The sequence below is a fragment of the Vombatus ursinus genome, unplaced genomic scaffold, assembly GCF_900497805.2.
Source record: "Vombatus ursinus unplaced genomic scaffold, bare-nosed wombat genome assembly UNPS02014961.1, whole genome shotgun sequence".
NCBI classification, from domain to species: domain Eukaryota; kingdom Metazoa; phylum Chordata; class Mammalia; order Diprotodontia; family Vombatidae; genus Vombatus; species Vombatus ursinus.
This window is the reverse complement of record NW_020954739.1, coordinates 1,302,221-1,317,538: the sequence shown is the minus strand read 5'-3', so window position 1 is coordinate 1,317,538 and position 15,318 is coordinate 1,302,221. Positions and strand designations below refer to the sequence as shown.

At 44.2% G+C, this 15,318-nt stretch overlaps 1 protein-coding gene across 1 annotated transcript in view; it reads right to left on the bottom strand.

Moving 5' to 3' along the window:
- Positions 1 to 15,318, bottom strand: part of CPAMD8 (C3 and PZP like alpha-2-macroglobulin domain containing 8) — a 160,537-nt gene that overhangs the window by 42,580 nt on the left and 102,639 nt on the right. The window contains exons 28-29 of the mRNA XM_027845395.1: positions 8,516 to 8,672; positions 7,664 to 7,738 (exon numbers count right to left, since the gene is read on the bottom strand). Of these exons, the coding sequence (XP_027701196.1) occupies positions 7,664 to 7,738; positions 8,516 to 8,672 (232 nt within the window). The remainder of the gene's footprint in view (positions 1 to 7,663; positions 7,739 to 8,515; positions 8,673 to 15,318) is intronic.

Here is a 15,318-nt window from a genome sequence, read left to right as displayed (position 1 = left end):
CTCCCTCTTTGGGCAGCTAGGTGATGCCATAGTGATTAGAGCACTGGATTTGGAGTCAGGAAGACTCATCCTCCTGAGTTCAAATCCAGCCTCAGACACTTACTAGCTGGGTAATGGTGGGCAGATCACTTAATTCAGTTTGCCTCAGTTTCCTCATCTATAAAACGAGCTGGAGAGGGAATGGCAAACTACTTCAGTATCGTTGCCAAGAAAACCTCAAATGGGGTCACAAAGAGTCAGACATGACTGAAAAACGAATAAACAACATGACTCTCTCCTTTACTTAAGTTACTCCAGTTACCCCCCACTATCCCTTCCCCACACCATTGTCTCCTCTCCAGCTGAAGATGCTCAGTTCCTTCAGATGGTCCTCCCCTGGCATGAGCATGCATCTCTTACCAGTTTGGTCATTCCCTCTGGATACTGCCCAGCTTGTCAATCTGCATCCTCAAATGTGATGCCCAGAACTGAACACAGCAGGGCTGCTCCCACACCGAGTGTTTTCACTGCCAAGGAACCCTCTCCTCCTAGTCTTAACCCATGAGAGCCTCCTCTTTGCTAGATATATGAAGCAGCTCCCATACCTGCTGCCACAACAGGCCAGAAGGGGCATATTGCTTATTGAGCTGACCAGGGGAAGAGGGAGATGGCCCCAGGATCAGAATTAGGAACAAAAGGCTGAAAGGTGCAGAGAGGCAGATTCCAGTTTGATAAATGAAGAAATTTAGTAATAATGAAAGCTGTCCAAAGTGGAAAAGGCTACTGTGATAGATAGGGAGCTCTTTATACTAAAAGCCTTTTATTTTTTTTCCTTTTTCTTTTTTAGGCAATTGGGGTTAAATGACTTGCCCAGGATCACAAAGCTAGTAAGTGTCAAGTGTTTGGTCTGAGGCTGGATTTGAACTCAGGTCCTCCTGACTTCAGGGCCAGTGCTCTAACCACTGTGCCACCTAGCTGCCCCTAAAAGTCTTTTAGAGAAGCCTAGATGGCCACTCATAAGGGATGCAACACAGGAAATCCTTTCTTAGATCTGGTCTGGAGTGTGCTGGACCTGGGTCCAAGTTCTGTTTTTGCAGGTCACTTAATCTCCCTTGTCCTCAATTTCCTCATTTGTAATACGGAGGAGTCAGACTAGATCACCTCTAAGACCCTTCCATCTGTAAATCTATGATCCCATGACCCCTGATCTCCTGTCCAACCCAAGACTATGTGACTTTGGGGTAAAAATTATTATTCTTTAAAAATAAAGTTTTGGTTTTTTTCCAGTTGTGTCATTTTCAGTTGTGTCTGAATCTTTGTGATTCCTTTTTGGGGTTTTATTGGCAGAGACACTGAAGTGGTTTGCCATTTCCTTCTCCAGTTCATTTTACAGATGAAGAAACTGAGGCAAAAAGTGATAAGTCAGGGTCACTAGTATCTGAAAGTTACTATAGAAAACATCTGGAACATTCGTTGTACTAAACTTTAGATTTTATACATTTTTTCAACATGCTCTAACCAAAGAAATATGTTGAGGAGGTAACTTGGTATCAAGAAAAAAGAAGAAAGAGGCTGCTGGGCATCCTTGCTATGGGAAGCTACAGGTGCCATGCTGAGCTATCTAGATTTCCTTACTCACAAGGCTCAGAAACTCTCATCCCTTCCTGTGCGATTTCACTTTCTTCTCTGTGAGGGGTCAGGATTCCTGAACTTTCTCTCCAACTCTGAGACAGTCATGTGAGAGGAGGAAGATTAAGCCTGGGGCCTGGCAGATGGCAGGGGTCTGGAGTGGGGAGATGAGTCAGGGTCCTATGTCCAAGCCTCCTATAGGGCAGTTTGTAGAAGCATCTTCTCAGAATCTAGGTAGGTCTTAGAGGCACCTTTGGAGAATCTCATGGCAGCCATGACAAACTTGTAAGACTAGACAAATGGCCAAGCATTGGTTGAACACAGAGATTAAACTACAAACTGATGTGACCCTTCTCCAGTATTCATTGAATGTCTCTTAGGTGTTCTGCAGGAGCGATAAAGGCACATAATCCATGGTTTGTAGCTGAAAATCTTGTTGAGGACAAGAATTACATACATACATACATACAGCTATACAATATACAATTCTCTTTGAGTGCCGGGATTGTCTTACTTTTGTATTTGAATCCTCAGGAGAAAGCATGGTGCCTGGCACATAGTAGGAACTTAATAAATGCTTGTTGATTGATTACTGACTACATGAACTGGAGTACCATTCAAGACAGGATGGTCAAAGACTAGTTTGTGTGGTACAGAGTACGGGGGCCAGACAAGTGGTCCAGAGATGGGACAGTGAAGGTCCAGGTGTTGACCATCCGGGTTCTAGTCCTAGTTCTACCCCAATTAGCTAGGTGGCCTTGTGTAAGTCAGTCATTTAATCTCTAAGACTTGATTTCCTTATCTTTAAAATGAATTGGTTGAACCTCAGATCACACAGATTTAGAGCTGAAAAGGAAGCTCAGAGGTTGATTATCTAATACATCTCCCTGATATTGCAGATCAAGAAACTGAGGCCCAGAGAAGAAAAGACTCGCTCAATACTCATTCACTCATCCACTCATCCACTCATATATTCATTCACTCAACAGACATTTATTTAGCCACAGGGTCACAAAAACAAATCCTTTTCCCAAGGAGCTGACATTCTACTGGAGGAAACAGTATGTACCCAAATAAGTAAAAACAAGGTATCTCCCAAGCAAATTCAAAGTAACTTCAGGGAAGCAGGCCCTGGCGCCAAGGGGATCAGGACGGGCCTTCCATAGGAGATGGCCCTTAAGCTGGGGACCGTACAAGGTGGGAATAAGCCTGCTGGGGACCTGAAGACAGTCTGTGGCTTGTTTGACTGTAGCAGGTGTAGAGGGAGATTCAAAGTCCATTCGATTTAGAGCTGGACTTCAGAGATTGCTGTTAAGTGTAGAATCAAAGAATGTCAGAGTTAGAAGAGACCTTCCAGCTTTAACATCTGTAAACCCTGGAGATGCAGTGCCACTACTTTATTTAAGAGATGAAGAAAACAAGGCCCAGAGACGGTAAAGGGACTTGCTGAAGGTCACACTCGATGCCAGGGGCAGTGGGAAAGGAGACACGAGGCCAACGATAGAGGCTCTGAGGGCAGGCAGGTCTCAGTTCTGTTTTCAGGGCTGCTTCTGACACAAAGGAGGGCAAAGCAGATGCCAGAGAACAAGGTCCCGAGGCCTCTGGGTGGGGGTGGGGGGCCAAGGGGGTGACCGTATCCTGCAATCATGTTTTTATGAACTGCGATGACCTCGCCACTCAGGAACGCAGTTCTGATAATTTATAGAAACAATGTAATTGTACTTGATGTAATTTGTTTCCTTTCATTCCTCTGGGGTATGACCTTTACTCTTCCCCCTTGGCTCGCTTGCACACAGAGCAGCCCTGCCAGTAGTTGCTGTGCTGCTCCAGAAATGGGGGCCTCTGCATCGGGCCCTCCCTGTTTTGGAACCTGAGCCCTGGTTTGCACCCAGGTGGGGAGCAGTATCGCGAGCTGAGCACAAGACCAGGGGCCCAATTAGCCCTGGAGGCTTAGAAATAAAGGAAACCACATTTGGTTCTATGCCATAAAACAGAAAATGTCGCCCGATGCCTCATAAACGTGTTCATACGCAGCATGAGAGAGGGCAGGCTGCTGAGAAAGAGCTGGAACCGACGGACAGCACCCCTCATCCCTGAGAGAGGCTGTAGGGGTCACCTGCACAGCGCAGGCAAGGCAGCTCCTTCAGCATCCAGCCCTCTTCTCCCAGAATCCCAGAACCTCAGACCAGCATGGCACCTTGGAAGGCAGCTAGCCCAACCCTCCAATCAATGTGTTAGCAAACGCCTTCCCTCATCCCAGGCGCCCTCAGAGGTTGCTTACTACCTCCAATGGCAGCTAGCTCAATCCTCTTTTGAACTGTTCAGATGAAGGAGTTCTTCCTTCTTTTTACTGGGTCAAAATCTTCTCTTCCAGCTTCCCTTCCCCGTAAGTAATCCTAATCCTGCTACCAGGAGCTCCATGTAATAGGCTGATTCTCTCTTCTATAGGAAAACTCTTCAGATGTTTACAGAAGTGATCCTGAGCTGATTCTCCTCCGGGCTAAACTCCTCCAGAGCATACTCATATTATATGGTTCCAAGTCCTCTCACCCCACAGAAGCAGGTCAGCCATTTCTGGACCCACTCTAACTTGTCTATTCTTCCTGAAAGATGGCACCCAGACTAAATCCCAACCTCTGGATGTGCGTGTGCAGGGCAGGGCAGCTGGGCGGGTGCTGTCATTACCCTTTGTTGACACAAAATGCTGAATGCCTGGCTATCCCCCATCCTCAGAGGAGCATCACGTTTCTCCTCTGTGGGCTCAGAAAGCATAGCACAGTTATTGGGATCCATACCTCAATGCAGAGTTGTCTCAGAGATCAGGTACTTGTCACAAGAGGTCTTACAAGCTGAACACCTTTACTCAGGGACACATCTGGGATTCATAAGCTGGAGTTTGACCAGAGGACCTCTGAAGTTCCTTCGAACTCTAAGGTAATCTGATTCTCTTGTCATTCGGTCATTTTTTGGTCATGTCCAATTCTTTGTGACCCCATTTGGGGTTTTCCTGGCGAAGATACTGGGGTAGTTTGCTATTTCCTTCTCCAACTCATTTTATAGATGAGGAAACCGAGGCAAACAAGGTTAAATGACTTGCCCAGGGTCCCACATCTAATAAGTGTCTGAGGCCAGATTTGAACTCAGGAAGATGATCTGACTCCAGGCTCAGGGCTGTATCCACAGTGCCACTTAGCTGCCCCTAATCTGATTCTCTAAATATCCTCTAATTCCCTTACAATATCCAATTGTTGAATTCCTTTCTTTCCCAGTTTAGCTCATTGGCAACCTCCTCCACGAAGCCCTTTTTGATACTCCACCCCCCCCAAAAAAACCAAAAAACAAAAAACGTGTGCCTCTTCTAATGTATTTATCATAGATCCAGCTACATCAGAGTAGGCATACATCTCTTAAGTTCCTTGAGTGCAAATTCTGTGTGTTATTTCACCTTTGTATTTATATCCTTCAGTGCTGAGGATATAAATGAATGCACTGCATATGTACCTTATCTGCCTATGCTTTAAATTTTTTAAATTTTTATTTTTTAATTTTCTGTGTGTGTGTGAATCTGATCTTTTTAACCAGCCCTAGTCCATCCAGATCTTGAGGGTCTCTGCCATGGTCTGTTTTATGAGCTGGTGTCCAAAGGAGTGAGGCAGTTATCAGAAGACCACTTATTTTTAAAAATCAAGGTGCAAACAGTCTTGGGTACACACACCTAGGACTGCAGAGGTGGCTATTTTCAAAGTCCAGACAAAGGGCTCATGGGACCATTGGGCCATTCCTGAATGTATGTTGTATTTGGAGATATTTAAGCTTCATTTATTCCTTGGAGAGCCTTGAATCACAGTTATCTCTGAGTCGGAAGGGCCTTTATCTTGTCTAAACTCATCTCTCTTCAACAATACAAATGATGTAGCCTGGGCTCTGACGCAAACCACTATCCCTATCCCATATATAGGCAGCACGGAGCACTGGACTTGGAGTCACAAGTCCTGAGTTTGAATCTTGCTTCAGGTATTTACTAGCTGTTTGACCATGGGCAAGCATTCACTTCATCTCTCTCAGCCTCAGTTCCCTCATCTGCAAAACGAGTTGTGAGGATTAAATGAAATAACATATATAAAGTGCAGACCTTCAAGTGCTATAGAAAGGCTAGTTAGCTGCACAGATACTTAAATGATACACTGTACACTTGGATACTTCCGTAGATCAATGATTTCTTTGATGTGGATATGTTCTCCAGTGGTACTGACTGCAGTGGGTCCACACTCTGTCTGGTCCACTCCTGTCCAGGAGGTCCACCTAAAGTGCTAGAGGCTTCCTTCCTCTGGGCCTCCTGACATTGCAGAGACAACTGGGTAACACGCAGGCTGCCCTCGGGATGACTTTAGAGACAGTGATGGTCTATGGTTCCCAGCTGTCCAGCATTACCAGAAGAATGTTGATGTTAAAAAGAAGGATTTTTGTTAAAGGACAATTTGGGGGTCATTCAACGCACTACTCCATTTCCCCAAGGCTATCCTACCAGCTCTCCTCCTCCTCACTTCTGGGCCATCTGTAGTGTCTGTCTAAGAGAAGTGGTGGGGTCATCCAGCTAATGGGTCAGCCACCCAGCTGTACATTCGTCTGGACAACAAGCATTTTCCTGCCATTTGTTTTGTCCTGTGTGATGACACAGGACAAACTTTTTTGAGTGATTCCAAAAGTCTGGCCCCAAGTCTCGCCCTTTCATTTAGGAGACTCAATACCCTTACTCATAGCACACCCCAGGCTCATCAGTGTTCTGGGGCTTGGTGAGATGGGCACAATGTCATTCCCACACAGGTGCATCAGGAGGACCTCACTGTCTGTAGGGCATCCCTCTTCCATCTGGACTAAATGCTGGACGTTCTCCATGACAGTAGCAAATACCTTTGGTGAGCACACATCTCCCTGTTTTATGCCTTGCTTCAGGTTAAGAACCAGAGGATTGTTGAACAAAATTATTTCTGCTATTACATCTTTCAAACACAATATGTCCATGGAAGATACCATGTTGGAGGAGAACACTCTACATAAGTGATTAATAAATGTTTGAATTGAAACTGAAAAACACACAGACAGAAAACCAAATATTAACAAAGATAGACATACACAAATACTCATGTGTAGATATGAATAGATGCACACACACATGGGCACTCATTCATACATACAGGCATAGACAGATCCATACTCATACTAACACACTGATGGATGCATACATACACACACTCCCACTTCAGACATTCACAAATGGAAAAACATTGATATCTCCTTATCAACAGGCTTCCATTTTGACTCCAGGTGGGCAAAGAGAAGCAAAGATCATAACAACTGGCCCTACTGGGTCAGAACTTTGGTTCATTTCTTCAAGGACATTACTCTGACTTGGCAAGCATAGCATTGTACTATGTTTTCCTAAAAGTCTCTGACTTTCAGCCACTAGAGAACTGAGGTCTTCTCTTACTACTCCTTCTGTCTCCTTCTCTAACCCCTTTTCTCTCTCTCCTAATTGTGGGGATTTCCAATCTTTCCTCCCCTCTCCCCTCTCTCCATTTCCAAGGTGACCTTATCCACTCCCACAATTTCAACTCTTACCTCTATTAATCAATCAGTAAACATTTATTAAGCACCTACTATATGCCAAGCACTGTGCTAAGCACCAGGGATACAAACAGAGGCAAAAGATAGCCCCTGCTAGGCCCCTATGCATTAGCACAGTCCACTGCATGTATGGACAGATGAAGCTGCAGCGTCTGGGGGCATGTTGCAGTTACACATGCTGAGCAGGGAGGAATCCAGATCATAGATCCATGAGTAGCAGTTACCACCTGCCTTTCCCATCCCGATCCCATCCTCCACCATAAACATATACTCACATGTATTCTCTCTCTCTGTCTCTGCCTCTTTGTCTCTGTATGTCTCTTTCTTTCCTCTGTGTTTTTCTTTCCCTCCTTTATCTCTTCCCCTCTGTTTCCATGTCTCTCTGTCTGTCTCTCCCCTTCCAAAGACGCAGGCCCTCCTTGTCTCTTACCTCAGAAGTTATGCCTGTCTCCAGCAGAGCAGCCACCACATATGCAGTCAGAGAGATCTTCCCATGGATCCCACCCTAGGGAACAACACACAATATAAACGAGTCCAGGTCGGAGGCACAGATGTTGCCCTGCCCTCTGTGTGTATCTGTAGCTCCATGTGCCTGAATATATTCACCTAACAGTAATAGCCAGCTATATTTCTATAGCACTTGACGATATACATTTTTTATTAATGCAATTTAGAGATATTATCTCGTCTGATCCTCACAACTCTCTGACATACGTGCTATTACCCCTTCTACAGATTGTGGAAACTGAGGCAGAAAGAGGTTAAGTGCCTTGCCTAGAGTCACACAACTAAAAGTGACTGAGGAAGGACTCATCTAGTTCACTATCAATTATGCAGCTAGTGGGAGCTACCTTTGTATGTCTCAACAAAAACATGCAAAATTTATTAAGTACTGCTCAAGTTCAGGGCACAGGTTACATCAGACCTTTCCTCTAGTGAATGTGTTTGTTGGTCTGGTTGTACATCCACTACCTCATCTGAGGCTCACAGCACCACCAACTTGGGGGCCACAGTTTCAGGGGATACCTAAGAAAGGGCTTGGATCTGCCACTAATGTTTCCAAGAACAGAGTCAAAGAATCTCAGACCGCCGGAGATGGAAGGGACTTTAGGCCCTGGGCAGGTCACTTAACAACTAAACCTTCAGCTATCATCTCAACATGAGGATAAGACCACCTGCCTACCTTGTCAGAGGGCTCTCATGGGGATCAAAGGTGCTAATTAGAGCTTAATAAACACCTGTCTATTTGACTTGTTGACTCGGGGGGTGCTCTTCTGCTCACCTGGATGTCTTTGTTTAATATTCTTCCCATTGCAGGGAAGGAGCCATCTTCCTTCTGATGCCGAATGATCCAGTCCTTGGCAGAGACCAACTCCTTAGGATCAATGAAAATAAACCCCCGTGACTGGGCAAAGGACTTCAGGACAAAAGCCGTCAGCCTAAAGCATACCAAACGCAGATGATCAATACAGGTGCCCACAGAGGATCAAATAATCAACAAGCATTTATCAAGTGCCCATTATATGCCAGACACTGTACAAAAACAAACAAAAAATAAATAAAAACTCTTGCCCTGAAAGAGCTTACAGTCCATCCTTCAGAAGGGGTTGCACCCATGACTATTTCTGCACATGCAGCCTGGGCTTCTCTGGGCACGGAGGAATCCTCGAGGGGCCTTGAGAGCATGCCCTGTTCTATTTAACACAGAGCCTGCTATGTCCCCCTACCACACGTGTGTGTGTGTGTGTGGGGTGATTGGGTATCTGAATCTTTACAATTGGCGAAGCTGAACTCCTCACTCTCTCTTCTGCCATCATTTCAGTTTCATTTTCTTCAACAACTGCCATCTGCTGAGCCCAGAGTGATCACCATGAACTGAACTGATGAGAGGGGAAGGCGAGGGCTTCCCCTGGTCCCTCTCTTTTATTCCAGCTCCAAGAAATGGGCCTGGGGGTGGTTGTTTCTGTTTTGTGTTGTTTGTCCTCCTTGGGTTCAGGTGCCAGCCCTGAGCAGCCAGCGTACCTAGGACTCAAGCCTGGGGCGGGGGTGGAGGTATTGGGACTGTGTACAATAATAGCAATTAAGCTAAACTATGGACCTAATCCCTTTTTCCCTTCCCACATGGTGGGGAGTAAGTTTGTATATTTGTGATTGTATTTTTGAAGTAAATATTCTCTTTTTAAAAGCCTTTGCGTTATCTACATACATACATACATACATACACACATAGATGTATACATGTATGATAAATACAAGGTAAATTTTGGGGTAGGAAGAAACTAGCAGCTAGAAGGATCAGGAAAGGACTTACGTAGAAAGTGCCATTTGAACAGAGTGTTGAAGGAAAAAAGGGATTCTAAAAAGGTAGACGTGAGAGGTAGGAATGCATTACAAGCATGGGAGAGTCAGTCCAAAGACACTGATAGGATACAGTGTAAGGAATAGCTGGACTGTCAAATGTGGGAAGGGGAGTAATAAGTGATAAGTTCACAAAGGAGGACAGAGGCCAGGTTGCAAAGGGCTTTAAAACTGAACAAAGGCTACAGGGCGCCATTAGTTAATTGCACAGGAGTAAAATAGCCAGTCTCCACTTTAGGAAAATCCTTTTGGTCTGGATGGATTGGAGAGGGGAGACACTTCAAATAACCAATCATAAAGCATGTATTTAGTGCCTATTATGTACTAGGCCCTAGGGATATGAAACAAAAGTTGAAATAATCCCTGTCCTCAAAAAGCTTTTGGTCAAGCATGTTCATACATAGGCACATCCAAAAGAGATTTAAGGTCATGGGGGGTGGGCATTAGCAGTTGGGGGCATCGGGAAAGAATTCAGGTTGTGCTTGAGCTTAGCCTTGAAGGAAATTAAAGCTTCTGAGAGATAGAGATTCCAGAGAAGAGGGAGAGCCAGTATAAAGGCACAAAGATGAAAGAGGAAGTGTGGTCTATGAGGAACAGAAAAAGGCCACTGAACTACAGGGCAGGCTACCGACAATAATCCAGGCCAGAAGTGATAAGGGCCTGAGCTAGAATGGTGGCCAAGGGAGCGGAGCAGGGGATGGAGGCAAGAAACATCATGGAGATAGAAATAACAAGATTCGGCAACTGAATGGATATATGGGATGATTTCAAGTAAAATAGTAGGTTGTGAAACTTGGTGACTACAAGGATGGAGGGTTCCCTATTTCAACAGAAACGGGGAAATTTGGAAGAGGGTTTGAGAAGAAAGACAACCAAGTTTGAGAAGAAAGATAACTAAGTGGAATTTTGGACAGGTTGAGCTTGAGATGACTAGGAGGCATCCAGTTTGAAATATCCAATAAGCAGCTGCTGGTACTAGGACTGGATCTATCAGACCAGAAGTTATTTGCATGGAGATGATAATTAAAGCAATGGGAGATAATGAGAAAGAAGGTAGAGAGAAAAGAGAAGGCCGAGCAGAGAGAATACTCACTATAATATGACTTTTCAAAAGACAACAAGGCTAGATGGATCTGCCAGGAATGTTGAAGGAATCCCCAAGATGGATGAGGTGGGGATCTTGTCTAACTCATAGAACAATAGAATGTCAGAACTACATGGAATCTTAGAACATAAACAGAATGTCAGAGCTGAAAGCCATCACAGAAAATAGAACACAGAATAGCAGGTCCAAAAAGACCCTTAGAGATTCAGCCCCTTCATTTTTCAGATGAGAAAGCAGAGGATAAAGCACAGAAAGCGATGTGGCCATGGTCACCTATAAATTGAGGCAGAGCCGGGCCCCCCAGCTCCTCCTTTAGCCCTCTTTCCATTATACCCAGATGCCTCTCAAGGGACGGTTTGTCCTTTTCATTTATAAGGAAAATCTTCCATTTACAGATATTATAGACCTTTTAAAAATGAATTTTTACAATTCATTTTTTACAGTTCATTCACATGAGAATCTCTGTCTCTCTCTGTCTCTGTGTCTCTCTGTCTCTCTCTCTCTCTAATACGGTCTCATTGTTCCCAAGGTTTTTCAATTGGGTCTTGGGAAGTTTGGCTCAGGCTTCAGTCGTTTCCTCTGGAAAATCCCTTGGGGAGTCTTGGTATCATTAAACAAAGAATTTATTGGGGGGCCTGTAGATTGTCATGTTTCCATGTCCCTCATGGGCTCCGTTTCTTTCACTGAGGCAGCTAGGTAGAACACAGAGCAGAGTACTAGAACTGGAGTCAGGAAGATCTCAACTCAAGTCCCACCTCAGACACTTCCTACCTGTGTGACCCTGGGCAAATCACTGAGCCTCTCTTAGTCTCAGTTTCCTCATCTGTAAAATGGGGATAACAGTATCTATCTCCTTGTGTTGTTGTAAGGATAAAATGAGACAATATTTATAAAATGCTTTGTAAACCTTTAAGTGCTACGTAAATGCTAGCTATTATTATTATTATTATTACTATTAAAGGTTTGACTTTCATAATAATACACTTCTATAGCAACTGAAAGTTTACAGAGTGCTATTCTTACAATAACCCTGTGAGAGAGAGGGTAGAGGGATAATTCCGTCCATTTTACTGATCTGCAAACTAAGGCATGGAATGATAGAGTGACTTGCTCATGTCTCTTCAGTCAGTTACTCTTAAAGTTGGCTGGGAATCAAACCCAGGTCCCTTGGCCCCTCCATCCCACAACACCACACAAGCAGCTTTTTGCTGTGCAAGGCAGAGAAATAGCATATGAAGTAATCTCTCTTCAAATTCAATACATGGGGAACAAAAGTTTAACCCTTCCAGTTCCAGTGGCCTTCTCTCTCCCAGCGCACATGGTGTTCTGTGGCTCTCTACTGCATCTATCATGTAATATTGTGTATTCCAGCCAGCTGTGTGGGTGTTTTATCCCCAACTGGACCACTGATGAGGATAGGGGCTGTCTTATCTAAATGTGTTATTTTCCTCAGGATAGAGCCCTGGACTCAGCACACAATCATTATTTAATGAATGCTTCTTGTTTAAATGTGTATTTGCAATTAGGTGGTTTTGCCTAACTTTTTTTTTTTCAGGATGTACTTTATAGGCAGTATCTGTTGGGTTTCTGTTGGGATGTGTCAACACAGATTATATGAAAAAATTTTAAAATAAAATCAAAGGATTACAACAGAAAAAAGTTCGATCTAATTAAAAAAAATCATTGGTCATCTAAAAAAACCCTCAAAAAACTAATTAGATGTGTTCAATCAAAGAAAGAAACATCCTTATATCTCCTTCTGATCTTTAGCTCTCTCTATGTCAAGATACCAAAGCCACAAACCAAAGAAATGGAGCCTCTTTGCAGCAAAGGAGAGCTCTGGCCTGTTTTCCGCCGTTGACTTATCAGGTTTATCCATCCCCTGAGGAGAGAAGGGTGGGAGGCACCCTGCCTGGCAAAGCATTTTTTAAGTGTTAAGTAATTGTATATCACAAGATTTCATATCTAGGGATTGAGCAGTGCCAGATCTTCAATCAAAAGGAACGTTCATTATATCAAAAAGGGATGTAGCCATGTCATAAAAGTAAGTTCCCTCCAAAATGAATTCTGACTCAGAGAAAACAGCACAACTAAAACTAAGCAACAGTGGGAGAAAACAGGACCCAAGGCCTCAGCTGTTAAGGGGCTCCACCAAGCGTGGAGGTGTCAAATCCCACCCTGAGCGGAACAGATGGGCCTCCTATAATGGAGCATTTGGCCTTGAGGAGTATGTGTAGATTGGAGCCAAATGTTCATTTGGCTTTGGTTGGTCAAGTGATTATTCACTCTGATGTGGCAAGAAGGATTATAAGTGATTTATACTGCCATGTCCATCTTCCCCTGCACATTTTGAACCTTGTCATGATTCCTAGAGGAACTCACATTCTATGAGCCTCAGTTGCCTCATCTGTAAAATGGGGATGACCCTGACGACCTACCTCACAGGGCTGAGATAATATGGGTAATTACCAAGAACCACCATTTCTTTGACTGAGGGGATTTATGCTTGATTGGGGGTTGCACTGGGTGATCTCTGGGCTTTCTTCCATCTCAGAGAGTCTATGATATTACAATGATGCACAAGGGAATGGGGGCCATGACGCTGGATTCAAGTTACATTGCACGAGCGACGTCTTGACTTGCCAAAATTTGGGCAAGAAGACAAGAGTCCAGTATCCCAAAGAAGCCTAACAATAATAATAATAATCTATATTAAGAGCCTTGTTTGGCAATTAAACTATTAGATGTGGGAATCTCCTCCAGCGACTGCCCCTTCTGCCATCCCCACTCTCTCACTCATTTATCTTCCATCTCTCCCTGGCTCCTTCCCTACTTTCTACAAACACGCCCAGGTGTCCCCTATCCTCAAAACCCCCTCACTTGATCCTTCCATTCCCCCTATCATTGTCCTATGTCACTTCTGCCTTTTGTGGCCAAAATTCTAGAAAAGGCCGTCTACAGTAGGGGGGTACCCCCACCTCCTCTCTTCTCCTTCACTTCTTAACCCCTTGTAATCCAGCTTCCAGACTCATCATTCCACTGAAACTGCTCTCTCCAAAATTACCAATCATCTTTAAGTCACCAAATCCAAAGGCCTTTTCTCAGTTTTCATTCTCCTTAACCTCTCTGCAGCCTCTGTCACTGTCGATCACTCTCTTCTCTCTAGGTTTTCAGGATACTGCACTCTCCTGGTTCTCCTCCTACCTCTCTGACCGCTCCTTCTCATTGTCCTTGCTTGACCCTCCTCCAAGGTCACAGCCTCTAACCACAGGTGTCCCTCAGGGTTCAGTCCTGGGCTCTCTTCTCTTCTTCCTCTATACTATGTCACTTGGCGATCTCATCAGCCCCCATGGATTTAATTACCATCTCCATGCTGATGATTCTCAAAACTCCTTATCCTGCCCCAACCTCTGCTAACCTCTGATTTCGCATCTCCAACTTCATTTCAGACAGCTTGAACTGGATGTCCGATAGAAATCTTACATTCAACATGTCCAAAACATAACTCATTATTTTTCCCTCTAAACTCCCCTTCTTTTAGCTTCGCTATTATAGTCAAGGGCAACTCCATCTTCCCAGTTCCCCAGGCTTGCAACCTAAAAGTCATCCTTAACCCCTCATTATATCTCACTCCCATATGTAATCTGTTGCAAAGGCCCATTGATCTTACTTTAGTAATATCTCTCAAATATACCCCCGTCTCTGCTCTGATATTGCCTGGAACCTAGTGCAGGCCTGCATCAACCTATTGCCTGGACTATTGCAATATCCTGCTGGTAGGTTTAACAACGACTGAATAGCAAGAGATTTTTGATACACAATCATAGTATTGGGCTTGGAGTTAGGAGATCTGGGTTCGAATCCCAGATTAAACATTTACTAGCTGTTAGTCAATAAATATTTATTAAATGTCTACTATGTGCCAGGCACTGTGCTGAGAAAGGAACTCACAAGCTAATGGGGGAGACAACACGCTAATAATCATGCACAGACAGGCTACATACGGCATTAATTGCAGGTAATCAAAAGAAGAGAGGCACTAGAATTAAGGGAGATCTTCTTGAAAGACTTCCTGTAGAAGGTGGGATTTTAGCTATGGGACCATCTCTCTGAGCCTCAATTTCATCCCTGAAAAATGGGACTAACGTTACTTGTATGATCTACTTCAAAGGGCTACTATGAGGAAAGTGCTTTGTAAAAGCCCTACAGAAATAGTACCATTCCTATGATTAGTTCTATGTACTATGTACTAATATTACTATTCTTATGATTAGTTCTATGGTCCTTCATGGTTTACAAGGTATGATCTTCTCCACAACCCCACGAGGCAGGTAGAGCATTCTCATTATTGCCCCTATTTTACATAGGAGGAAACTGAGGCCCAGAGAGTCTAAGTGTCTTGTTAAGGTCACACAATTACTATTAAACCACAGAGCCAGGATCTGTCCAAGGCAAGTGTGCTTTTCACAGCTCTCTAGGGACATGTAGATTGCACATGGGAAAGATGCCCACTCATAGTGTAAGTCCCTATAGCTCATCCCATTAAAAACCCCCACACTCCAGCCCTGAGAAAAGTCACCAGTCGAATTGACTTGCAGTGAGCTGATGCCCAAAGTGGACAC